The sequence below is a fragment of the Strix uralensis genome, chromosome 2, assembly GCF_047716275.1.
Source record: "Strix uralensis isolate ZFMK-TIS-50842 chromosome 2, bStrUra1, whole genome shotgun sequence".
NCBI lineage: Eukaryota > Metazoa > Chordata > Aves > Strigiformes > Strigidae > Strix > Strix uralensis.
In genome coordinates this window covers 107,289,830-107,316,311 of record NC_133973.1, presented here as the reverse complement: position 1 = coordinate 107,316,311, position 26,482 = coordinate 107,289,830, and the positions used below count along the sequence as shown (strand labels likewise).

Here is a 26,482-nt window from a genome sequence, read left to right as displayed (position 1 = left end):
AGCGGAGGCCATTTCCTGTTAACAACTTTGTGTAACAAAGGAGGTCTCCTGGGAGGGCTGGTCTCCAATCTTCCCTTTCCTGGATCCTCCCCCAGTTGTGTCTCCTACTTAATTTGCAGGTATAGACACAGAACTGTGAAGAGAGGAGATTAGCTAAATGCTAAATTCTAGCAGGTACTTATATACTGGCTATAAGCCTTTGAATGCAGAGAAGTCTTTATGTGACTTGTGTCAGAAGACCGTTAACTCTATGTCTAGGATCCAGCTGTTTGCCGGCGTTACAGGAACTAGCCTGAAGTATAACCAGCACGGATCCCATCACACCCCTGTGAGATTTTGCTCGATTGTGGCCAGGGCTGGTTGCAACCCCACCTCGACTTCACGCCAGTGAGGATGAGGGGGCAGAAAGGTGCCATCCGGCATCGCCGCCGCGGGGAGCGGCAGCCGTGCCCGCCGGCCTGGTCCTGCCGCGGCCCCACTGAGCGAAAGCAGCCGGCGGAGCTGCTCGCTGGGCCCGGTCGGCCACGGAGCCCCGCCCAGAGGCCTCACACGAGCCCGCGACGCGACGGGACAAACCTCCGGGCCCGCCTGAGCGCCCTCAAGGCGATGCCTGCGGGGCCGCCAGCCGGGGCAGGAGGCTGTGCTGGAACAGGAGCCGCAGCGCAGGGCCAGGAGGGGTCTGTGAGCTCCCGGCTCAGGCCCAAGCGCCACCTGCCCCCCCCTCACGGCAGGGCCCGAGGCCGCCCCAGCGGCGGCTCCGCGCCTCAGGAGAGGGGGGGGGGGGGGGGGGGGGGGGTGTCACGTGGCGACGCTCAGAGCAGCACCCAATAGGAGGTGAGGAAAGGGGGGGAGGGCCTCCTACCTCCGGCCACGTGACGGCGCGCGCGAACGGTCAAGCGGGAGGGGGCCCTCCCGAGGCAGGGCGTCACGTGACTCGCATCTTGCCGCCGCCCCCCTTCCCCCGGCTCGCCGCTGTCACGTGCGCGGTGCTGGCGCGCGCTGCGCGCCCCTTCGGCCCCTTGACGTGCGGCGCGCGCCGGCGGGGCACAGCGCCGGGCGGCCCTAACGGCCTTAACGGCACTAACGGCTCTGGCGAGGGCCGCTGGCCCCTGCGCGGGGGCACCTTGGAGGCAGCGGGAGCGCCCAGCCCGGCGGGCGGAGGGGCCGCGGGGAGCCTGCCGGGGGATGTGGCGGGTGCCGGGTGAGGAGCGCTCGGCGCGGTAGCGGGCGCGGCCGGGGCCGGGTGGGCGCCCCGCCGTCGCCAGGCCGGGCCTCCCCTGCGTGGGGCTGCGGGCTCCTCGCGCCCCTTGCGTTTCCGTTAGGGGCTGTGAGGGCTGCGGTTTGGCGTGGGCGGGAGCGGGAGCTGTCGGCGGTGCGGAGCGGCTGGACGGAGGAGACCCCGCGGAGACCCCGGTGGGCGTCGGTACGGCTGGTGATACCCATCCGAGGGGGGAAAGTGTCCCTCTCCCATGAACAGGGCTTGGTTGGGGGTCCTCATCCGAGTGACTCGGCGAAGCTTTCTCTTGGTCCGCCTGGGAATTTCTCCCACACAGCTCTCTCTTCCTGCTTGGCGTAGCTCACAGTATGTTCTCTACAGATTTTTTTTCTGATTCATAGTGTTTCAGATCATCCTTCCCTTTGTTGTCTGCTTCCTGAAGGCTGAGATCTCTCTTACCAAAATACCGGGGCTGTCAACGATTTTTTTTTCCTCACTGGGCTTTATATGAATAGTTAGTGTTTCTTCAGTTTTTAATACAGTTCTTTAAATGTTAAAGGAATAATTACTTTTTTAAAGAAACTTTCAGAGTTCTAATTTAGACAGTTGAAGTGACCTCTTTCAGAACACATGTTGTCTACTGACAAAAGATAAAATGGACTTTAATCGTTTAAACTAGGGGTGGGGTTATGAGAAGATACTAAGCGTCGTAGATGGAAATGTGTTTGGAGCACAAAGTTTTTTAGGAAAAACAGTGTTTGGAAGATGCAGTAATTCTTTACACCCTTAATATGAATGTTTTCCTTTGAATGCTTATCTCTGTACGTGTCAGATTGCAGTGTAGATATTGCTTTAGATGTCTTGTCCTGAGTGAATGGCTCCAATAAGTTGCAGTAATGGCTCAGCTTAAAAAATAAAAAGAAGGCATATTGTGATTGTAGTTACAGTTTTGTTGTGGTGAGGATGACTGTCATCCTACTGAGGGTTTTTTCCTATGGCTAAAACGGTCTTATGTTGAACAGTATTCATGTGTGTGGTGGTTTTTGCTTGTATGTCTTTCAGCTGGTTACTCAAAGCAAATAGGTCTGGTTGTCAGTTCTTAGATCAGCAGGTTTTTCTTTCTCTGTATTGCTCATAAAAGGCATCCAAAAATAAATCTTGCAGAGGTTTGGATACACAGGTTTTGTCATAGCAATCTTGCCTTATGTAAGGTCTAAGGAAAGAAAGTTAAGGCACGTGATTTCAGGGAGTGCAATATCTTTTTGTTGGCAGGGAGAAAGCTGCAGTAACATCACTTGGTTCATGCATCTGATTGTCAATAGTATGTATTGTTTCCATGTTCTTTCTCAATACTGAAATATGAGATTAAAAGAACAAACATAAACTGGAGAAACCACACTGAAGATTAGTGTTATGTATAGGATTTGACTCTTTCTTGGTTAAGGTGTACTTAAAATTAAAAAAGGGTCAAGTGTGCCAGTTCACTTGTTGTTCTAAAGCCAGATATCCCAGCTTTTGTGTTCTCACTGCTGTTTATAATTCTCACAGACAATTAGGAGAAATGAAGGCCTGAGCCTGCATTTTCTTTCTGTGCAGGAATAAGTCTGCCCAGCTAGAATAAACTTCGACATTGGAGCCTGAGGAAAGAGTGAAACAAACACGCAATTGTGTTCAAATAGCCTTTACAAATAAGGGGATAATCTTTGAGGAGTTAACTATAGTTTTTTTGTTGTGATGACAATTGGTACTGTTTTCCGGGTAGGATGTTGTGTTAGGCTATTGTTCTCTCCGGCACGGATTTGTTTAGCTGAACTATAAACTCTATGAAACTTTATCTAAAATCATTTAACAAAACATTTTGTAAACACTGTCTTTTTTTTAACAAGGCAGGGATTCATGTTTGCTTACATATATCACTGAGAATCAGCCTGCACACTTTAGAAAGCAAACTAGTGAGAAATTGAATGCACAGACAGCAGTTTAGCACAGAATTTTTGAAGGGCTTATGTCTCTGAAAGCATGTGGCTTTTTTCAGTTGTGAGCAGCTCTGGATTTCTTTCCCTAATGTTGGTGACCGCTCTGAGTTCAGTTTCTTTTTATCACAATATGTGGCTAGTTCAGTTTCTGTCTCTACAAGTCATCCTTTCTTGCTTATTTTTAGCCTCTAGCCGAAATTCAAACAATCATCTTTGCTTCCGTTCCTGTTTGTATGCTGAGATTGTTGGATAATTTCAAAGATGTCAGAGCAGTTAGAAGAGGTATTGTTGCCATAAACTCCCTCTGCTGGTTAGTTCTGCAGTAGAAATAAAGCTATATAGTGTGTAGCTGTTTATCACTGAATCATGCAGCAGAAATGAAAAGACAGTTTAAAGCCGCAACCCACAGTGTTTCTAAAAGCAACTATCTACCAGGGCACCAAGTTTAAGCTTACGACTTTTATGCTCATAAGACTTTTAATTGCAATTAACTTAAAATGTAGATGATGATATGTGAGAAACTCCTTAGAACTGGTGCTCCTATCTTGCATGCAGAATCTAAACAATAGCTTGAGAGCTAATGTATTGAGACAGCTATTTGCAAACTGATTAGAATTACTTCATTACTTTGGACTCCATCTGGTACATTTGCTACTATGTTGCACTTTAAACTTTCAGTTGGGGTGCAGTGGTTGCATAGTACATAATATAGCAGTGTGCAGGCCTGTATCTGATTATCAGGATAAGTAAACAGTAACCCTAGCTCTCTTATTGATGCAGTACAGGAAGGGTAAGAGAAGGGCATTGTGTTTCTTTGTGTCACTGCTTGCAGTGACATGACTGAAGTCTAGATCAGCCTTTCATAGCAAGGTTTTGCCCCGAAGAAGCTCTGCACGTGCCTTTCCCCCCCGTATTCAGACAAAAGTTCTGCAAGGGTGAAGTTTGAGTGTGTTTGGTGTGAAAGGTCAATCACAATATTGCAGAGTGTCTACCCTTCTGGAAAGTGTGCAGTATGTCTTAGAGGATGCTAAAATTAATTGGGTTTCTGTTTTGATAACACTGAGTTAGTTTACTGACATCTCCATTTACAGTACTATATATAAATATCTATTCCCCAAATACTTTTTTCCTAATGTAGACCTATTTTTCCCCCTCCTGTGGCAACTAGAACTTTTATCAGAAAACTAGGAAATTGGCTAGTGTTGCTAAGGAATCCATCTTTAGAGAGGAAAAAGGTGGTGCTTATGCCTAGGTTGCACATTTATTTTCTGTGGAGAATGGAGAATAGGTAGTTAAAACAGCTTTCTATGCACAGTTAAAGCTAAGAAGCAGTAGTCCATGTATAAGCCCCAGAACTTTCAGGTTTGTATGTTATTTCACTCATTTAGACATAAGCATAAACAAAATAGGTCCTGTTGCTACTGTAAAAATGTTGCAACTGAACGATGATAGGTAGTCCAGCAAATGACAGCATCTAAGGACAATAGTTAATATTTGCAGAGGAGGGGAAGAGGTTGTGTGTTTGAGGAGAAATAGTAGATATTCTATAAAAGGCAAGAGATGTTTTCTGTTGTTTGGTTGGTTTTGTTTTAAGGGTTTTTGTGAACCTTCATTGGTTGCTAAATTCGGAGAGGCTTTAGGATTGAGGTTTATTAAAGAAACTAACCTGCCAGTGGCAGATGAGTTGTCATTAAAAACCTTTCAGGGAAAACCCTTGAAATAACTTTGTAGGATTGTAGTAACTGTTGAAATTGGAAATATGGAGCATTGTTTTAGATAAAGCATTGTTACACCTGTCAAAAACTGTAAGGTTCTTCATTTGTGGATGAAGTTCATTGCTCACGTCTTCAATGTGGGAAGTGTTGTGTGCTTGAAAGCTTTTATCTACTGGTATTAGTTTGTGTGAAAAGATATCCCATTGAGCTCTGATGTATGGGAAATGCAGTGTAACTCACATAGGTTTTGGAAGTTCTTGGAAAGGTTTTGTCACAGAGGAGTGGTTAACTGAGTCGTACAGTAGTAGAAAACAAGCCAAGAGGATTAAAGACCTAGTGCAAAGATCAGAAAGGGAGGGATAAAGTAGCACATTTTAAACTGGTTACCTTTAGAGTAGAATAGGTTCTCAGGGTGCTGTAGAACTTGTTAATTTACTAGGACATTCTCCATCCAAATAACATTTTCCCTTCATGTCTTAAATTGACAGGATGTGTTGAAAAGAACTTCAGTGAAGAAAGTGTTTTTCTTAATGTCCAGTTTATGACGTGTTTGTGCATTGCCGGCTGTAGATTATATGAGGCAAATTAAATAGGTAAAGTCAGAAGGGGCAGCTACTTGGTCTGTGCAAAAGAACAAGTCATGGCTCTCTTCTTTTAATTGATTGGTAGTGTCATATGTTAAAAGATTTGCCAAAGTGAGGTAACAAATCTTAGCAGCTAACTAGCCTGAGTTTGTAACTAGACTAGAAACTAAGAAGGCTTAAATGCATTCAAATCTGTTTAGCTGTGCAGAATGTGCTGTGGTCCCGACATCAAGTAAACTTTCAAAAGCTGTTCTACAAATTTATTATGAATGTGCCATCTGGAGACTTCAGGTGTTTTCAAGACCTGCTTTCAATATGAAAGATAGAGTGAAGCCAGGCTCTTAGTGAGAGAGGTGTCTGTAGAGCAAGCTGGGTTTGTTGGACTAAGGTTAAGAAATTTGATGAGGAGACAAGTTTGGGTTTTGTTTGTGTTGGGTTTTTTTGTACGTATACTTTCACTGTAACCTCAGTGTTTCTCAAACTTTAGAAAAAATAATAATCCCCTCCTTCCAAAAAACATCTGCACTGAACAACCTGTATTTTAGGATTGACTGCTGGTCTTGAATAGCTTTATGAAGCCATGTCTTGGTTGTCAGCACAGTTTTGAGAACCAAGCATCAGAAACAAAGGAAAGAGGCTCTCTTGTGTTCTCACTGTTGTCTGTGTATGATACCCAGGCAGCATCGAGAAGTCTGACGTGAAAGCCACAGAGCAAAGAATAGGGGGATGGGATAGGACTGGAGCAAACAAATGAAAAGGGAAGAACTAAATGTTGATGAGAGGATGGCATCTGGATAGTAACTACATTTCTTACCCGTTGAATAATTCCTTAGTGGATTTTTAGGTGTTTTTTTTCTCTCCCAAATGGTTTGGTGTGATTTGTATCATGTCACTGACATTCTGTGGAATTCTCTACCTCATGCTTTTCAGATTTCACAAAGCTTGCTGATACCCCTGAGCATGAATCATAGATTGTCAGTGGCAGAATCCCTTCAGGGTATGAGTGATGTTACAACTTTTATGTGCAGGATTGAAGGCCTAGATAATCTCTGTATGTTTATGTTGACTGCCAGCTTTGTTCTTGAGCTGGTGCAATTGTCCTGAGGCAACTGGGAAGAAGGAGCATTGTAGGATGGATTGTATACATCTGTGTTCATTGACAGATCATGCCTGTACCCGGTCATGTTTCCAGCTTTTAATGTGGTCCAACTTGTTTCTAAGTAACAGATTATGACAATTTTACTGAACCACTTTTCTCTGATGTGTTTCACTACCTAATTATACACACTCGTGAGTTTATCTCATGCTTTTGTGTTCTCCAAATAGTTTTTGACCATAATAACAGCTTTTGATTATGCAAGAGATGGCAGATTTGGATCGTGTGCTCAATAGCCCTAGCTTTATTCTTATTTGTAGGTTTCACATATACATCAGCAGCTTGCTTACATGGCATATGTAAGTTGTAAGACTACAAAACAGTTTCATGAGTGAAAAATTTATAGTTTCATTTATAAATGAAAATTCAAACTGAAATTCCCCTGAAAATTCCCTCAGAAATCCACTCTGCCACCAATGGATATTTGCTAGATCTACAAGTTTTCTTGTAGAACAGCAGATGTTCAGTTGTATTGAATACAGTTTACTTAGATACGCTGTTAAGAAAAGGTCTGTTCTTCCAATGTCCTACCAGTGGCTTGTATTTGTTAACCTTAATACATGGAAATAGAATTACATATTTCATATAGAATAGAATGTTAGACTTCCAGAGCCATGATACATCTTTTCTCTCATTTAAAGGAAATTATTTTATTGCCTGTTGCTGCAAGTGCAAAATACGCTTTTTAATAGTGTAATTTTTTGTTTTTGTTACAGCAACGTCATTTTACTTGTAGAAACGTCATGACACACAGCAGCATCATGGTGGATGTAGGCAAGTGGCCAATATTTACTTTGCTGTCACCTCAAGAAATAGCATCTATTCGGAAAGCATGTGTATTTGGTACGTCAGCCAATGAAGCTATATACATAACGCACAATGATGAGGTAAGGCTGTAATGAAGTGGAACATATACCCTACAATTAGTTGTTTTCAGAGCCCACCAAATACTTGTAATTTAATAGCATCTCAAAAGCATTGTGTGAAATTTGTATGTTTCAAAACATGGTGGATGTAACTTGTAATTTTTTTTTCTAGTCTTGTATGGGGACAATATAGATGGAGTATATAGAAAACTTGCAAATGGCAAAGTGTTGGGTTTTTTTAGAAAATTTGCAAAATGACATACACTTTTGAAGACAGTCTGAATTTAAAGAAGTTTTGGTAGATTGAAATTAAGTGCAAGCACTCCAGGTATGAAGATATAAAATGAGGTTATGGCTTGCTAAGTAACAATACAGTGGAAGTTTATTTGTGGATTTTAATGATTCAGAAACTCAATGCGAGTTAGCATTGTGCTGCTAAAAGAAAACAAGCCAGATGTTCTGGCATGTATTAATGGGTGGGTTTCTTGTAACACTGGGTAGAATAGGACTTTTTTTCCCCTAAGTCCTATCAAAGCTGCCTGTAGGATGAGCCTCCCACAGTACAGCTGTGGCTGCCCTTTAAAAGCTGCTTTTAAAAGAAGGTGGTGTCTTCCACTTTCACAGTTTAATACTTTTCATAGTATAGTTCCTGCAAATGAGAAGCCTAGCTTCCAGGCCTGCATGGATCTGAAGAATTCAGGCTCCTCAGTTAACTTCCAAAGTGTCCCAGTGATGACTGTTGAGCTTCTTAAGGTCTATGAGGGAAGTCTGCGGCTCTTGAGAGTCCATGACAAAACTCAGTCCTGGATTTATGAAGACCTGGATATTACCACATCTGTGCATATGGGAGTATAAATCGCTTAAAATGAGTATTCCTCTGTTTTTCAGGTATTTGTTTTTGGACTGAATTGCAGTAATTGTTTGGGAACTGGAGATAATCAGAGCACAATAGTACCAAAGAAATTAGAAGCCTTATGTGGAAAGAAGATTTCCAGTCTCAGTTATGGAAGTGGACCCCATGTTGTACTTTGCACTGAAGGTAGAAAATTAACATTTAGTATAGAAACATAAGTCACAGATTTTAAGTTCCACTTACCTTTAACAAGAATGGATTAAGGTGTAATTGTATTAACTTGTTAATTGGGTAATGTACACTAAAGGACTCTCACTGGTCTTAAGTGGGACTAAATGTATTCTGTAATAGGTAAAGTGAATTTCCATTTCCATTATGTAGAGTTTTACTCTATCATTTATGACATACCCAGTCTTATCTGTGCACTTTCATATATTTCCACAATAAATCTAGAGGTTATACTGTGATATATGTGTATAAAATAGTTCTATACAGAGTATATTTTTTAGTATATGGATGATTCTTGTAATAGTTTCACTATTTGTTAATGTTCTATCACTTTCATGTTGGCATTTGCTAATTTCCTAGACTTCTGCCTATCTTAACTTCCTTGGAATTTTTGGTGGTTTTTATCACAAACTTAAATATTTTTGCAGATGGTGAAGTGTATGCTTGGGGACATAATGGTTACAGCCAACTTGGGAATGGCACAACCAATCAGGGCATTACTCCTGTTCAAGTTTGCACAAATCTGTTAATAAAGAAAGTGGTGGAAGTAGCTTGTGGCTCTCATCATTCCATGGCACTGTCGTTTGATGGGGATGTAAGTTGAAACCTGTTCAAATCTCTTAATCTTCTTGAAGCGAATAGTGCACACGCTCTTGTAGTCTGAAGTTCTTTCTTTCCCTACAGTGTAGTTACAACATAACCTTTTCCCCTGCTGCCTCAAAGTAGGGTATTCTTTTCTTCAGAGCAGAGTTGAAAACAACTCAAAAAAACCCCCCAACCCACCCACAAACCCCAACAAAAAACCCCCAATCCAACCACAAAAACAAAGGAATAAAAGCTCAGTAAACTTCTGTGACTTTCATTTATTGTATGTCTCACAGGGATGAGGCCAGGAAGCTGGGCCACTTGCCGGTGAAAGAATGGTTTGTGAGGTGCAAAATATAACATTGTTATTTTTTTGCAATACTGTTATTTAAGGGGTATGTTGAGTTCTTTGTATTCACTGCTTAATGTTGTTTAATCTTTTTCTTGTAGCCTTCATGATTTCAACACTGATACTGTGAAAGAAGGTTGCTCTGCACACCCCTGAGTACCTTTGTGTGTAGCTAATGAAAGAGCACTTGGTTCATATCCAAGTCTGCTTTATACTATTTGCTTACATGGCTTAAGGTTATCTGTCATGGGAAACATGTACAATTAGTTTCCAGTTAGTCAGATTTGACCAATGTGTGTTGCATGTTACTGCATGGAGGAAGGCCTGGTTTCAGCTCTTCTTTAACAAAAGAAGAGTTCTAATTTTAAAACCTTCCTAACAATGAAAAGGGAAACTACAATTCTTTCCATCCTGGTAATCTGAGCATGTCTGTGTTATGGTTCGGTATGGAGTCAGTGCAACAGTAATAGCAAGTAGCAAAACAGCATTTTGAGGGTAGGAAAGGGACACTGGGTTAATTTAAGCAGTCTGTGTTGTATCTGAGAGGAGAGCCTACACTTAGGAAAGATCTTCATGCAGTCATGTTTGACTTGGCTAAACTATAAAATTTGGTGTGCATGCAGGAAGGACAGGGTGTTCTTGTATTAGTTAAACTAGTGGTGCCAGCTGCTGTGTGGTAGCTGCCTGTGATGGCCATGCTGTCTCTTGTAATAAATGTAGCATGCTTGAAATCTCAATGGAAGCAGGGAAGGTTCTTTGTATTTACCATGGAGTTGATATTTGCAGCTTGCTTGCCGTTGTGGCTAGTTAATGTACTATAAATCCATCCCTAATGTACCTTGCCGTATCTTTGTCTGTCTGTGCTCAGAGGTTTTATCTGTACCAGAACTGATCATACTGAGAGCAGCAAAATGTGTTAACTAGAGTTTTATTCACAGAAAGGTTTGGCTGCAAAAACCTTGTGACTTGATATATCTGGAGTTTCAGAGAGGCATTGAAGTATTCATGGAAATACTTGTCATAAGTGATTTGTACTGTTGGTTCAGTGCAATTTTAATGGAGTGCAAAGTATCTTAATGATAGACTTAAAGGACTGCAGTCATTCATGCTTCTCTGAGAGAGGTAACTGATTGGCTTTTTGGTTTTTTGATCTACTTTCTGAAATTCTCTACTTCAATATTTTTTTTTTATGTCTTATTGAAATTAAGATATTTTTGGAGCATTTTCAAATATTCAGTAGGAATCAAAGATCCAGCAAATAGAAGTAGCAAAAAGCAAAGGACTAGTGGTTTCTTTTGTTCCTATTAGACATGGTGAGTTGTGTTGGGAGGTTTTTTTGTTATTGTCTTTGGTGGGGTGCATTGTTTGTTTCGGTGCCAGGGGAGGTGTTTGTTTGTAATGACTGACTTTTGGTTTGGTGTAGGAAGGATGTGCAGACTTCATATTAAGGTATCTGTCAGTGTGCTTTTACTGGCTGGCATGTCAGTGGCTGGGTATTTCCAAGAGGACAAGCATTTTAACTGGGTGAAGCACCAGAGAATGAACTATCAGAAGTAGTTTTATGCCAGACTCTGGGTGTGAATGCAAGTAATAAAAATTGAAGGAACTGAAAATACAAAACTATAAATATTTTTTAATAGCAAACTGCTTCCCTGTCTTCTGCACTTTTAGATGATAGGAACAGATATTTTTGGTTTTATTATTAGTTTGCTACTGGCAAACTTTGAACTGTCAGAGATGTAATGCTTTTTTGTTAGTGCCATTGTGTAATAGAGTTTTGTTACTGTGAAACATGGGCTGACAAAGCCATCTCCTTTCACAGTTCTTGAAAGATATAAAAGAGGTGTGATGAGTACCCAGCAATAACCTGCTTTAGAGTTCTGTGAAGAAAACTAAATGGCTGTAAATTGGGAGTTCAGCTTGTTTGGGAAACAAATGACATTCTGGCTTACATTTCTCTTTCCATCATCAAGAAAGTATTAGACAGTCTACTCACTATGCTCTTTGTCTTATAGTCTGACATATTTAATATGGCAATATGTTCCTTTTGTAGTAAGATGCTCTGATTCTGTAGCAAGAAGCTGAAAAAAGTGCTATGTTCATATTTGCTAGATCAGTCCTACTGCTGTTTATAATCTTTAGCTGTTGAAAATTAATTTTAAGCATTTTAGCTTGTTAAATGGGGTTCTTTACCCAATCTGATGATGACTACAGTAAGATTATCATTTGTTACTATTATTAAGGCTTAAACTGCCATTTTTTGTTTGTTTTCATGGACAGCTGTACGCTTGGGGCTATAATAACTGTGGTCAAGTTGGATCTGGATCTACAGCAAACCAGCCAACCCCTCGTAGAGTTTCGAACTGTTTACAGGGTAAAATGGTGGTTGGCATTGCTTGTGGTCAGACCTCCTCCATGGCTGTGGTAAACAATGGTGAGGTAAGCATTGCTGCATTCTCATGTTCTGTTACCTGAACTTATGAGGTTAATGTCTGAACATGGAGAACTGCTGACATAGAATGCTCAAGGTAGAGTTGTATTGATAGAGTTATATTAGAGTTACATTAATAACTTCTGTGAGACCAATTTAAGGAAAACTCTGAAATTAACTGGAGGTGCTGTCTTTACACTAAACATTCTTTCTCATGGCAAAGACCATTGGAATGTAATTCCTACTGAGTCTGCAACTGCAAGAATTTGAACAGTTGTATTAAGCATGTCTGTCTTCACATTTCAATAGATTAACATATGTCTTAATTAGATTTTTTTGAAAGCGTGCACAATTAAATAGTTAATCATTCCGCAAGAATACACTGACTGATCCTTAAACACATTGCTTAATTGCCAGCAACAAAACCAAACCTAGCTTTTGAACATTGCCCTAGTATTGTGCAACTGTTCTGTTTCACAGAAGTTTATGGTGGTATTTTGCTTCTAGGTATGAACTGTAACCTCAATTTTACTATATGTCACCAAACTGGGAGTGTAGCATTTCTTTGGGACTGGAGGGACCATAAAAGTCCCTGAGGTTGAGATGAGCTTTCATTGTACATACTTTGTCTTGATGTGTCCAGCATAACAAAACCAAAGGAAAAATTAGAGCGAAACTGGGCACTTCAGTTTAATCATAATCATAGCTAATCATGTGATCAGAATAACTAATTTCTTGTTTTCCTTAAAAAAAGAAAAAGTAGTAAGGAGAAAGGAAGGTGTAGAAGTCAACTGAAATGTTGATGCTTAGGAGAGATTTTGGTGTATTATAAGTTTATTGCAGATTTCCTAGTACTTCAAAGACAAATATATTTTAGAAAGCTTCTTTAAAAGGTAAATGCAGGATTGAAAAGTTGAATATAGTCATTGCAGTATACTTAATATCTTTCAGCCTTGTCTATATTGCTTGTGAAATAGCATATGTTTTTTTAATAAGATGTGCTTTTTTGACTTGTGCTTGATACTAACTGTTAAATGTTCTGTACTTCTGCAGAGGAGTGGCTTAATTTCATTTCCCTTTTGCAATCAGGTTTATGGCTGGGGTTACAATGGTAATGGTCAGCTAGGTCTTGGCAACAACGGCAACCAACTAACGCCATGCAGAGTAGCAGCGTTACATGGTGTGTGTATACTCCAGGTATGTCTAACATGGAAATGAAAATGCATTCCTGTTGCTAGCATCTGCTAAAACTGTATCTTTGGAATCTTATACCTGCTTCTAGATTTCTCGGTTCAAATACTGATTTTCTTTAGCTCCTATAAGTTATATTAAGCTTATAAAAAGTGCAAGTAAGCTGTAAAATACTTGCTTTTCTGAATGTTCTGAATTATTTAAAGTTAGCTAGTGTACCTTTAAGTAAATTATGCTATGGATACAAATTGCATCTTTGTTACAAAGGTGAATGAATGAGATGCACTAGGCAAAGACAAGAAATGAAGGGGAACAAGATGTTCAAATTAGATTGTACATTGATATTCTAATTAGAACTTCAGAAGTGAGGGGAGAGGAAAAATGAGAGTCAAGGATGTGGGTTTGGTTGTTTGGTGGTTGGGTTTTGTTTGGTTTTGGGTTGTTTTGTGGTTTTGGTTTTTTTTTCTTCCAGCTAAAGACTAAAACTAAATTTGGGATTTCCTGGGTTTTCAGTAAGTTTCTGTGGAGTTTCTTGTGATAACTTGGGTTGAACAGTTGTTGGCTGTTGAACTACAGCTCTCATAATTTGTATAATTTTCAAAACATCAAATTCTGAAAGTATTTCAAAGTTACAAGACATGATGATGTTCACTGTTCTTTGTGTGAAGAGTCTGCAGCTGAAAGCAAGTAAAGGTTAGGGAGACTTTGCAAGAGTGCAGTAAATTACTTAGGAGTAACCAGTGAACATTATATGAAGTTGGGACCTTTCCAGTACCTACAGTTAATGTATTTTGTCTTAGCTTTAAGTACTGAGAAATAACGCATTGTAGTGCTAAGTGAAGAATGCCCGGGATATTTAACGTCAGCTAGACTAAGGTAATGTGTGCAATAATTTTGTTTCTCATCTCTGTTTTGTTTAGTAGTAATGCTTATACATTTACTTACAGATTGCCTGTGGCTATGCGCACACACTAGCACTAACAGATGAGGGTTTGCTCTATGCCTGGGGAGCTAACACTTACGGGCAGCTGGGAACTGGCAATAAAAGTAACCAGTTAAGCCCGGTGCAGATCATGATGGAAAAAGAAAGGTAATCTTGCTGAAGCTGTTTCTGGATTGATAAGTCTGAGCATGTGTGATGCAGCCTCTAGCACTGGAAGCATGCATGTGTAGGGCTTGGTGGATTGGTTTTCTGTTACTAATGTTAAAAGCATAGGAAAGGATGGTAACTTACTGTTTACTATAGACTGAGTGCTTTTAGCTATCTGTAATGATTATTGAAAGTAAAAGTATTTTGTATTTAACTGATACCGAAAGCTAATGAATGACTAAGTATTAGGCTATTCTAAATACGGTTCCTTTGGTTAAAAATTTGGAGCTGTGAAATCAATAAGCCAAACTTTTAAGCTGTATTGAGGCCTACATTTAAAAAAAAAAACAAAACAGAGGGGATAAGGAAGCACCACCTTTGTAAGAAGTGACATGTAAGGAAAAAACAATTTTCTGAAGGGCTGACAATAGCCAACCACGTAAACAGAACTTGATTTGCAAGGTTGCTAGAGCTAAGGGCAGATAATACCAATTTTATGAACGGTACCAGTTAGCAGTTTGTAGTTTCTTAGTTTCCTAGATTCATAAAAAAATAACCCTAATTCTTGTGCATTCTCTTCCAGCACCCTTGTCATCCTCATATTTGGGGTGGCTCTTCTGCTGTTCACATACAAACTTGGATCTCAGTCCCATTCTCTGGGCCCATGTGTATACCTACAGATTAATGTACCTCAGTTGGGAAACCTCTTAGTCTATAAATCCCTTAACCTGCAAATTTCTTAATTTGTAATCTCCTCTTAACTAGGAAGCACTTGTGAATGGTTTTCTCCTCCATTTCTAAACTGTCTTCCTGGGAAGTTATTCCTATTTTTTCCTATTTCTCACACTTAACATTAAATTAAAGCTGCACAGTATTGAGATTAAAAGATTAAAAGAGCTTAAAAAATGGGTGGGAGGAAAGAAGAAAGGAACCATCACAATAGAAACCACAGAGCTGAGGCTGGTTTTTCTGTGAAGGAATTGATACCAGCAAAGCAAAATGAAATATTCTTTAGAAAAGCACTGGAAGATACATGTATATGTTTGCAAATAGATAAACTTTGTTTTCTTAGCAATTTATTTATTGAGTGAACTAAGGGGGGGGGGAACTGTTGCATTTAGAACTCTATGTGAACTCAAGCATGGGATTATAATAAAACTGGCATTTGTTCAATGACTAAAGGAGGGAGAAAATATCATAGAACTTCTGCTTGGAATCTAAGGGAGAGGTAAGTCACTTGAACTTACTCATCTTTCTTGACTTGGCTCCCTTGGAAACAGTGCTATAAGTGGGTGAGCTGTCATTTCCCATGAAGCACATTACTGCTGCTTCTCCTGGTCTTGTCATTTATATAACTCTTTTGTCATTTATATGTAATGCTGGTGACAGTTCCTTAGGAGGTGGCATTTGGTGCTGTCTTGAAGGATATTGCACATATAGCTTGTAAGGAAGTTTTAGACTTTATTTTGTGTTATCTTGGAGGAACAGCTATGAAGGTCAGCTTCCTGAATTTTGATGTTAAGTGTATGCTTAATGTTATCCTGTATGTATACTGAAAGTATACTGTACATGTACTATACATGTGTTATAGTACATGTTCTACTGTACTTCTTAAGTATAGTGTAGTTACTTTAAAAATAAGAATCTCTTCTGCTAAGGAAAGAAAGTTTGGGGAAGGAATTAGTTTAGGTGGATAGCTATGGTGGCAAGTAAGTTGTCTCTAAAATAATTATTTTATGATGTCTCTTGCAGAGATGCTGAAAGACCTCAGTGTTGCAGAGAGGTTCATAAGTTCATAATGGTGTAAAACAACCCATTAGTCTTTTATCTGCCAGAAATTACTGATACATATACTGAAAGTGATTGTAGCTTCTTTCTGTGTTTTATCTTGAAATAATTTTTGCACTTATAATGTAGGCTTTGTGCTAAAAAAGCTTTTTGCCTGAAAAGCTAGCTCTTCATGGATATTGTTCCGTAAAGGAACAAACATTTTGATATGTATATTCTTAGACTGCTTGGAAAGACATTTATTTGTCCCAGTTGATCTGTTTCTGGCACAAAAGCATGAAATCCTCTCGTGCATTTTTAGCATGGAAAAAAACCAGGAAAGCGTAGCTTTTAATTTGAACTAACGCTGGAACTTCCCCTGGTTTTTGCTTATTGTGTGAACAGAGACACTGGAAATGTCCTTGCAGTCCTTTTAATGGAAATGTGATTCTTAGTTCTTTTTTCAGACAGCAAGAGAGGGATTGCCTGAGCAACAGGAGAGCAGAATAGATTAAGTGTGCATCAGCAGATCTAATATTTTAAGGAACTATGTGAACTGGGTGAAAATACTATATAGACTTTATTTAAACAACTGTAGCTCTTCAAGAATGTGGAGTTAAGTGCATGTATTCACCTCTCCTCAAATGAAGGACTGTCCATGTTCTGTGCTGAATTTCAGTGTTGAGGAAAGGAAACTCACAGCAAAATAAGAAGTCAGAAATACAGGCAGTAGGTCAGATCTCTGTGTACATACAAAAAACAGATTAAAAAGGGGGTATAAGGGTTTCTTAATAAAGGGTTTATTGAAAAATACATAGAAACTTTAATCTCAAAATGAGGGAATTTTTACATCTTTTGAAAGAAGTTCCAAAAACTGCTCTGCAAAAATCTTAGTAGGATAACTTCCCTGCCTGTTACCTAACTGGAAGTTCCATAAGCTCCATAAGCATTTCTTCTTAAGAGAAGTGTCTGATGTGCATTGGGTTTAAAGGGGAAAAACAAAACTTTGTTTTTCTTCATACCTTTCCCATGGTTATGGAAGGAGAAATGTCAGCTGATGAGAATGACCTAATTAAAGCAGTATCTGATTATGGTAAAATCTACAAACAATCTGGAAATGTCATTGCATTTTTAAAATATCTATTCAAACAGTATCACATTCATGCAGGACAAAGAAAGAAGTACAGGAGCATAGATGCATAGTTTGGTTGGCTGTTATTTTGGCATTTAGAAAGTCACTTGATTCCGTACCTGTAAGTACCTTACAAGGTTTCTTCTGTTCACAGGGTTGTGGAGATCGCAGCCTGCCACTCTGCTCACACGTCGGCTGCCAAGACGCAGAGCGGCCAGGTGTACATGTGGGGCCAATGCCGTGGGCAGTCCGTGATCTTTCCCCACCTCACTCACTTTGCCTGCACTGATGATGTGTTTGCTTGCTTTGCTACCCCTGCCGTTATGTGGCGCCTTCTATCAGTAGGTGAGCACAAGTTGCATTGGCAGTCAGTGCTATAATCTCTGCGTACACTTGTAGCGATTAGTACAGGATACCACTTCCATAGCAGGGTGGTTCCTGCTTTAAGGAGAACCGGCAATTAAAACTATTTCTTTTAGCTAGGGTTTTTTTCTTCTGAAGAAAACAGTCTACTTCAGCAGCTAAGGATCCAGAATAGGGTTAACAAGATTGTTTGTTTGCCAGTATACATCTGGAGAGAACCCTGTTTTACTGTTGCACTGTGACTATTGTGTATTTCCTACATTTGTATTGTTTGAGCTCCAGCTCAGGACTGGGAAGAACTCCTGGATCATTAAACACAACTTTTTTTCTCTTAAAACTATCCCTACTTGGAAGACTGCTCCTGACGCTTGTTACTTGGGTATCTAACAACTTTGAATTATAAGTGTCTTCTCTAGCTTTCCCTCCGTAGTATTTACCCTTCCAATATGAATGTGAAGGAACAAATCTCTCCTGTATTTCGTGTTAGGAAAGTAAAGTAACAGAATTCCAAGTTTTCATTTTGTGAGATAATTTCTCTCAACGTGATTTAGTTTGACTTTCCACAAGGACAGGCAGACTTGTAAATAATAGTTCCTGTAAAGCAAGACCCTAATATAATTGTTTTCCCTGTTGGAACTCTCTTGTACTGCCTTGGATTACACATTGGGATGCAGTTGCTGTGACCAACAAATAAGCCCAAGCCTTTCTTCTTGATTATCTTTGATTCACATGCTGCTGATTCTTATTTAACCCTGAATATGCTATAAAGTACTTAGCTTGCACTTCCTTGAAAACATGAAGGTGTTTTCATGTTAAAAACCACACATGTTCTGCCGCTTCAGTTCTCAAGATCATTTAGGAGATCTAATCTGTTCTCATATTGACAACAGATCCTAATTTTGTTAGTCCCTGTACAAAATTGGTTTTGTGGAGGGACCACATACTAAGTAACCTTTCTCCAGACTCAGACTTTATCTTTGCATGTGACTTGTCCTAACCCAGCTTCTCCATCTTAACTTCTCATTTAGCATGTTATCACATTTATAGAGGTCCAGAAAACAGCATCTCATCTATAGAGGAAAACTGAATAGTTTTACTAAAGAGAGAAGATTAGCTTGGAGTGATCTGCTTCTGGTAAATCCAAGTCTTATTTTGTCTCACTTCTCACTTTCTCCATTCTCTAATCCTTGCGATATGTGTTAGTTTTGCCCTCTGTAGAGGTCTGATGGTTGTCCAGGTCTGTTGCCTTTTGCTAATAGTGAAGGCTGTTGTCATGGTTTAACCCCAGCTGGCAGCTAAGCCCCACACAGCTGCTCACTCACTGCCCCCCAGTGGGATGGGGGAGAGAATCAGAAGAGCAAAAGTGAGAAAACTCATGTGTTGACTTAAAGATGGTTTAGTAAGTAAAGCAAAAGCTGTTCACGCTAGCAAAGCAGGCAGGTGTTCAGCCATCTCCAGGAAAGCAGGGCTCCATCACATGTAATGGTTACTTGGGAAAACAAATGCCATCTCTCTGGACATCCCCCACTTCCTCCTTCTTCCCCAGCTTTATATTCTGAGCATGATGTCCTATGGTCTGGGATATCCCTTTGGTTAGTTGGGGTCAGCTGTCCCAGCTGTATCTCCTCCCGACTTCTTGTGCACCCCACCCTGCTCACTGGTGGGGTGGTGTGAGAAGCAGAAAAGGCCTTGATGCTGTGTAAGCACTGCTCAGCAATAACAAAAACATCTCTGTATTATCAACACTGTTTCCAGCACAAATCTAAAACATAGCCCCATACCAGCTACTATGAAGAAAATTAACTCTATCCCAGCAAAAACCAGCACAGCTGTTGAAATTACTTCTCCCTAGTTTCAGTTTCAGTTCTTTCAAGTTCTTGATTTTTATGAAGTATTCCCAAACTGAGTATAACAAGGTATTTGAATTTTGTACCTGCATTTTAACTCCTCTTAGCCTTTGGGTGTTCTTCCCCTCTTATTCTGATAATCCTACTTACTGAATATTTAAATCACTAGCATTAATTCTGGGGGCTTTTTTAATTTCCACTTTCCATATACATTTTTTCCTTCCCCATCTTTTTTTATTCATATAGGTCAAACTCCCCCTTTTTTTTCTCTTTATGTTTTTCGTTTTTTTTCCTTAGTGAGAGCTAACTCTGCATAAAGATTATTGTTCTACTTCTAGTTATGGCTCTGCCAAAAAAATGAATCGGTCACTCAGGGTTGGCTGTGGTGAAGTGCAAATCTGCAGCCTTTTTTGAGGAATGAACTTAAGATATTTGGCGTGATAGTTGATCTACTGCAAAGCTTAAGCTAAGCTGATGACCTAGAAAAAAAATCACATGAGCAAATGGAGGGGGATTGGAGCATGGTTAGCCCTGATGAGATGCAGGTTCTGTGGAGGAGCGTATGGTCTTTTGTGCCACAAACATGACTTGTCTGTTAGAGCAGTTTGTTATAGCAGTATTTCTTTTTAAATACCACCTAATTTAGCTATCCCTAATGGTGAAGAGTAATTTGTGGATTGTATATGGATGAACAATACTCAGTCCTCTGGGACACAGGAGACAGTCCACATCCCTTTATATTGGAAATCCACTTATTTTTCTTTTCTATACTTTGCTTCTTAGAAGCCACGTATTTTGAAACACACTTTTAAGATGCATCAACAGAAGTATAGTGGGTTAAATTAGGTTTTCTAAAACTTCAGGGTTCTTACTTTGCCCCAAGCCTTAGCCAACTTATGCTACAACTCATGTATGATTTCTAGAGACACAGAATGGAACCTCTGTGGGACCAGTGCCATAGGCCTTAATATAAAGAACTGTCAAAGAGCTGTGATATCTCTTTAATCTACTTCCAAAATTGCTGAAGTCCTGTGTCCTTCGTTGTACCAAGAACGCAGGATCTACTGTCTGTCTTCAACAGCACTGCTGTTGGATTTTGTGTTGTCAGAACTGACTAATAATTGAGTATAATGGTGTCAGTGATAGCTCACATTAGTGAGCCCTGGCAAAGACCTTAACAGATAACCTGCAGGCTACATCCGATCTGTCAGCACAAAAAAGTGGCCAACTGTTGACATGTTTTCTTACTCTTTAGGCTCAGATCACACCGTGTCAGTGTGGCTGAAGTACTGTACACCGTGTCTCAAGTGAGTTGCCAGTGATGCTGCAGACTCCCATTACCAGCAGTCTGCAGGTTAGCCACAGAGACTCGGTTGCAGGGCTGAGCTGACCCGGCACTAGCACTGAGCTGCCAGGAGGCACAAATTCATGGGTGGTGCCCAGGCCAAGAATGAGTAAGAAAGTTCTCCAGGTACTTCCCTTGGTGCTGTGCTACCTCTGTGCAATGAGCTGGAACAGGAACTGCTGACCACTGCTGCCTGTAGCTGTTGTGGAGCAGTCCTTGCCAACAGGAAATGGTGTTGGATTAATTCAATCTTCCCACTTCATTACTTAAGCCAATGGAGCCCTGATACTGACCTATTTTCCTTGACATGCTCTTAGTTGAGCTGCTAGCTTTAGTGATGTGTGTGTTCCGTTTAAGATGTTTAGTGTGTTTTTTGTTTGTTTTAAAATTGTTTCTGTAGAGCATGAAGACTTTTTAACAGTAGCAGAGTCTCTGAAGAAAGAGTTTGACAGCCCAGAAACCTCAGACTTAAAGTTCCGTGTGGATGGGAAGTACATCCATGTCCACAAAGCTGTTCTGAAAATCAGGTAGTGGTCACGTTTCACAGCTGTTGTTTATACAGAATAACCTCTTAGTATTGCATCTAATGGGAGGAAAAAAAGTAAGGGGTAGGGAGGGACGCCTAAACCTGTAATATATAGCATCTATGTATCCATTTTCACTTTAAATGAAGTGATTGTAAAAGAAGTTGAATCAAACTGTGTCTTAAAATGGTCTGTATTCAATTTTCACTAACCTTATTTGTCGTTCCCAGGATAATAAATTCTGTTAAGTTGGTCTGATTGAAATGTATATGCAGACGCTTCTGTAGCATAGATCAAATACAAGTTTTATCTTGATACATAAGTGTAACAGTGCCCACAGTATTAGGAACCAAAATGTGGAACACTGGCTGTGATGGGGTATGGTAAAATATTTGTGAATATTGCAGAGTGCCCCAAATACATATTTCAGAGGAACTGTAATGTAACGTTCATGTGTTCATGTTACAGTGTTCCAGATCATGTCTTTGTCTCTTAGGTGTGAACACTTCAGAACCATGTTCCAGTCATACTGGAATGAGGATATGAAGGAAGTGATAGAAATAGACCAATTTTCTTATCCTGTGTATCGTGCCTTTCTTGAGTACTTGTATACAGACAGTGTTGACCTTCCGCCTGAAGATGCAATAGGTATTGCTTACGGTCCAATTACATCGGAAAGCAGCATCCAGAAAAACTGAGACAGGGAATGCAGAATAACGTATTAATAGAGGTTTCTAGTCTAGCCTATAATGCATTTTACTGGTGATTAATTAATCTGTCTTTAAAATACTATTGTAGCAAACTTACTACAGCAAAAGTGGTGCATATTTAGAAATAAACTATGAGCAATTTTTTCAAGGTTGGGAGAGATACTATTTCTCTGGGTTAAAATACTTATATATCTTACTAAATTGAGTGAATTATTGTTTAGGATAATACCAAAGAATCTCAGTAGATCTAACAGGCGAAACTTGGACAGCAGAGCAAAGAGCAAGCTGTAACTCAAGCACGGATTTTTATAATGGTAGCTTTTTGCTCATGTTGTGGTGCCTATTTTGTGACAGTTCCACTCTTGCAAGCAGTTAGGTATGCAAATCAGTGGAACTGCTTGTGTATTTATAGAGATTAACAGGATTGTGGCATGAGGTAATAAAAGGCCTTTCTTCCTGTGTAATGGCAAAATAAATTTTTCTGAATAGTGACCTACTTGCAAAAAGCATGTTATAGACATATAGAACATTGCATATAGAACACATATGCAGTCTGTACCTCAGGAGCATGAACTGTTGTTGAAAGAGCAGAGGTCTTACAACTGACTAATATGATGGCATTTTAATTGCAGGGCTTTTGGATTTGGCTACTTCGTACTGTGAAAATAGACTGAAAAAACTGTGTCAACACATTATCAAGAGAGGAATTACTGTGGAAAATGCATTTTCATTGCTCTCTGCTGCTGTCAGATACGATGCAGAGGTAAACTTCTAAACTTCAATCTCTTAAATAGGTGGCTACTTTCTGACTTAAATGATGGAGAAAAGCCAGTTATATTTTCATATAAGCGCTCTCTCACTTATTATCAGATAATAGTATTTGCCATTTTCAGAATTTGAGAATGTTGGACTTATAAAAATTGTATTTGCCATAAGAGATTTTTTTTTTTCCCATAAACCAGTACTGAGAAGGTGAACTCATATACATATTATCTAAAGCTGACTTAAGTCCCAGGCTGAGACTCAGAATCTGTAAATGTTTGCATTGCTTAATTTTATGGTAAAAGGTTATGACACTGTGCCAAGCTTCATGAATTACTGTTTCTGGGTGAGGCGGGGAAAGCTGTAACAAAAATTTTCTGAGGATGAAAACACTAACTCTTAAGCAAGGGAAGGGTTTAAATACAAAACAAACCCGGTAACACTACAAAAAGCAGTTTTGTAAGCCTTAAGTTACTTATTTGTAAGGTGGTATGATGTTATATGGTGGTAGGTTTGGGGATTGAATGCATCTGGGGTTTTTTTCACTGGCAGGGTGTTATTTTGTTGGCTTTTTGTTTTGATTAGCTACAGTCAAATACATTGTAAGTCTTCACAGTATGCTAATGAAATGACAGCATATGAACTGCTTTATGGCCCTGATAAATGTTGAAGATGGAGAAACATTGTGTGAAAAGGGGGGAAGGCTAGTGAAACTTCCCTACTGCATAATGTCTGACTTCACTACTAGATCACTAACACGCTGCTTCATGAACTAATCAGGAAGTATTCCTGGGCTTGCTTCGGCTATTTGTGTTCAGCATAGTATCTGTGCATCATGTTCGCAACTTTGTGATTGGTTAGTTTTTAATTTCCTGCTTATGCTTATAAAGCAGTTTTGGTACTCAGTAAATCAACTCACTGCTTTTTCTTGTACTTACTGTCCAGCAATCGGCATGCAGATGCCCTAACTTATTTCAGAGCCTTGTAGTGTATTGCTTGTTTAATACACCTTACCCCCAGGGCTGTGTTAGTGTCTGAATTGTGCCTTCAGCTCTACTGTGAGTAACAATTTTTTTGACGGGAGTTCATGGAAAATATGAAATTTACATATTTTAGCCTTACAAGATTGTTTGCAGGATGAGTCTTGAGTGTGTGATGGATTCTGCTTGTAGAGGGTAGAAGTCCAGTTACTAGGCCTTGGCTGTATCTCACTAGCTAAATGAAGTTAGAAATGATGTTAGAACTGTAGGCTTAAATGCTGCATCAAGGAGAGAATGGGAGATGCTGAGGGGTTGGTTTTTAGTAAAAAGTGGGTTTTTAAGTGCAGTAATGGAGGGTGGGGACTTGAAATTGCTTGAGTGATGTCGTTCGTTCCAAGGGATTGTGCGTCTGGAAGACAGCACTTAAAAGAAGCTGCTTCACTAATTTAAAACACCTCCATGACATGAAACTCTCCTATACTTTCTTCTGGTGACTGACTGAAGTGGTTAGAATTAGGTCAGGTCTGGCTCCTTGTAGCTTTTAAAATAATCATTGGATGTACCTTGTGCCTTTATTCACTGAAATCTATGTTAAGTAGTTTTCTGGGAGTGCATGCATCTGCAAATAAAATTCAGCCTTTTTTTATACAGAACTTTGAATTTCCCCAAATTACTAATACTACAGTATTTCTGTTTATTGTATGCTTCTGTTGCATTGACTTGGAATATCGTTTCTTTTTTAATAAAGCAGTGCAAAATATCGTAATGTGTATGATGTAATTTTGTTTAAAATGCTAGTTCATTCTGTTACTTAAAGAAAAAAAAAGAAAACCATCAGTGTTCAGTTCTAATAAGCTTGTCTTTTTTCATTGCACAGATGCCACACAAGTCAAGATCTGCAGCTTCAGAATGCCTGGTTTTAGGCCAGGACATATTTTTATGTTATTGTGTCAAGAACTCTCACTGGCACACAGTTGCTCTAGCTTTGAGTATTGACCTTAAGTGAAAACATGAATATTAATCAGCCTTTCATACCTCATGAGGTTTAAAGAGCAAATTTGTTACGCCTTACTGCAGTGCCCAGTCTGCTGAGCAGCTAAGGGAGGGTGTGTTCTCACCTATAACGTACAAGTTCTACAAGCTTGTAAGATAATAAAGAAATTAGAACAGGGTGGGGAGTTGTTATTTGGTCAGGGCTGCAGCATCCTCCTTACAGCAGCTTAGAGCTGCACCACAAAGAGTAGATTTGTAACACGAGTCTAATGCACAGAAAGGCTTTCTGCCTAAACCTGACTTTAAAACTATCCCGTTAGTATATGCTTGCATTGAGCCTGGTGACATGCAACTTCAAGGCTTTAGTTAAGCCCTTAACTAAGCAGGAAATAGATTTGAGTTTGTATTATGGAACTAAAGAGCTGAATTTTCTTAATCTACAGTCTTGGTTACGTATCATTACCCCAAGATCTCCTATTTGTATTGGATTTAATAGTTGTCAGTGAATGTAGATGAAACTCTTCAAGTGGGAAAACTTTTAAAATATATATATTGCTCAGATTTTTGTGGCTGCAGCTATATAGTGAGAACCAAATTATGATTACTCTCCCCCTCGTAACCATGCTACATGGGTAGAATTAAAATTTTCTGTTGCATTTACATAGTGACTGTGTGGGGGGAAAAACATTGAGAGCCACTGAGTTAATGTGTTTGTCTAATTCTCTGCAAAAATAAAGCATATACAGGCACTTATGCCTGAATGTAATTTTCTGTGATGGAAGCAAAGATAAGATGATTTTTTTCTTTTTTTTTTTTTTTCTGTTTAGGACTTAGAGGAATTCTGCTTTAAGTTTTGTGTCAATCATTTGACGGAAGTGACACAAACTACAGCGTTTTGGCAAATGGATGGTCCCCTGCTAAAGGAGTTCATTGCTAAAGCCAGTAAATGTGGAGCCTTTAAGAACTGAAATGAGGCTGTAAGTTACGGGTGTTTGTAGGGTTTTTTGCAGTTATAACAGGATGTCATAACTGTATGGGCAAAAGCGAGCGTTACCTGGTCTCGTACCAGAAGACATGAAAGGCCACAGTGAAAACAAATGTTTTCTGTGCCGAGTGAACTGTTGTAAAAATGTCAAGCAAAATATTCACTTACATCTGGCAAACCTGGATGGTGGAACCAGCTCAAGATTTCGGATGGAGAGAGGCAACGCTGCAGTGTGCAAAGGATACCAGCCGGTGATAAGCACTTACCTTTTTAGCCTAGGAAATGTCAGATCTAGCACCACCTGTTAATATTTTCAATTGACGTTTTGGAGAGTAATCTGACCTGAGCCACTGAATGATGTCACTCAAATCATTAACTCCCTGGGATTAGAGAGAAGCAAATGGCATGGATCTCTCTTACTGCATTTGCATGATTGTGAATGAATTTGCCATTTGCTGTGTGTAATTAACCAAGTGTATTCAGTGCTTAGAGAAGTGTGCAAAAATAATATATCCTCAAAGCAGCCTACACAAGTAGCTTTGAAGAAAGGGGTAGCTAGCAAATCTAATTGGAAGTAAACCTCTGTATTTGGGTATACCTTAATATAAGTTATAATGTATACTTTGTGTAATCTGTTCAAGCAATATTTATAATGGTTAATGGAAAAAATTCCCTCTTTGTTGACTTCAGATTATGTTGGTTCCTTTGGAGGGGAAGGGGTACACTGGTCTGAAAGTGGGGGTTTTGCATTTAAGTGTTGTATAAATTTAAACTACATGTAATAAAATTAACTTTTTTTTGTACCTGTTTGCTGGCAAACTTCTTTGGACTTTG

The 26,482-nt window shown here is 39.6% G+C and overlaps 1 protein-coding gene across 10 annotated transcripts; it reads left to right on the top strand.

Moving 5' to 3' along the window:
* Nucleotides 1-1,002: 1,002 nt before the first annotated feature.
* Nucleotides 1,003-26,451, top strand: RCBTB1 (RCC1 and BTB domain containing protein 1). Of its 10 annotated transcripts, none has more exons than XM_074859706.1 (12): nt 1,003-1,201; nt 7,364-7,534; nt 8,402-8,552; nt 9,023-9,189; nt 11,809-11,967; nt 13,049-13,156; nt 14,098-14,240; nt 17,294-17,484; nt 21,095-21,221; nt 21,715-21,866; nt 22,561-22,691; nt 25,491-26,451. In XM_074859706.1, exons 2-12 carry the CDS (start codon nt 7,391-7,393, stop codon nt 25,629-25,631), a joined length of 1,614 nt encoding a protein of 537 aa, XP_074715807.1. In that variant the 5' UTR covers nt 1,003-1,201; nt 7,364-7,390; the 3' UTR covers nt 25,632-26,451. The 10 variants fall into 10 exon arrangements, 9 of the variants coding, with proteins under 9 accessions (XP_074715807.1, XP_074715811.1, XP_074715810.1 ...); XM_074859710.1 differs by having other exon boundaries at nt 1,026-1,201; nt 7,384-7,534; XM_074859709.1 differs by lacking the exon at nt 1,003-1,201 and adding an exon at nt 1,229-1,423 and having other exon boundaries at nt 7,384-7,534.
* Nucleotides 26,452-26,482: the final 31 nt, after the last annotated feature.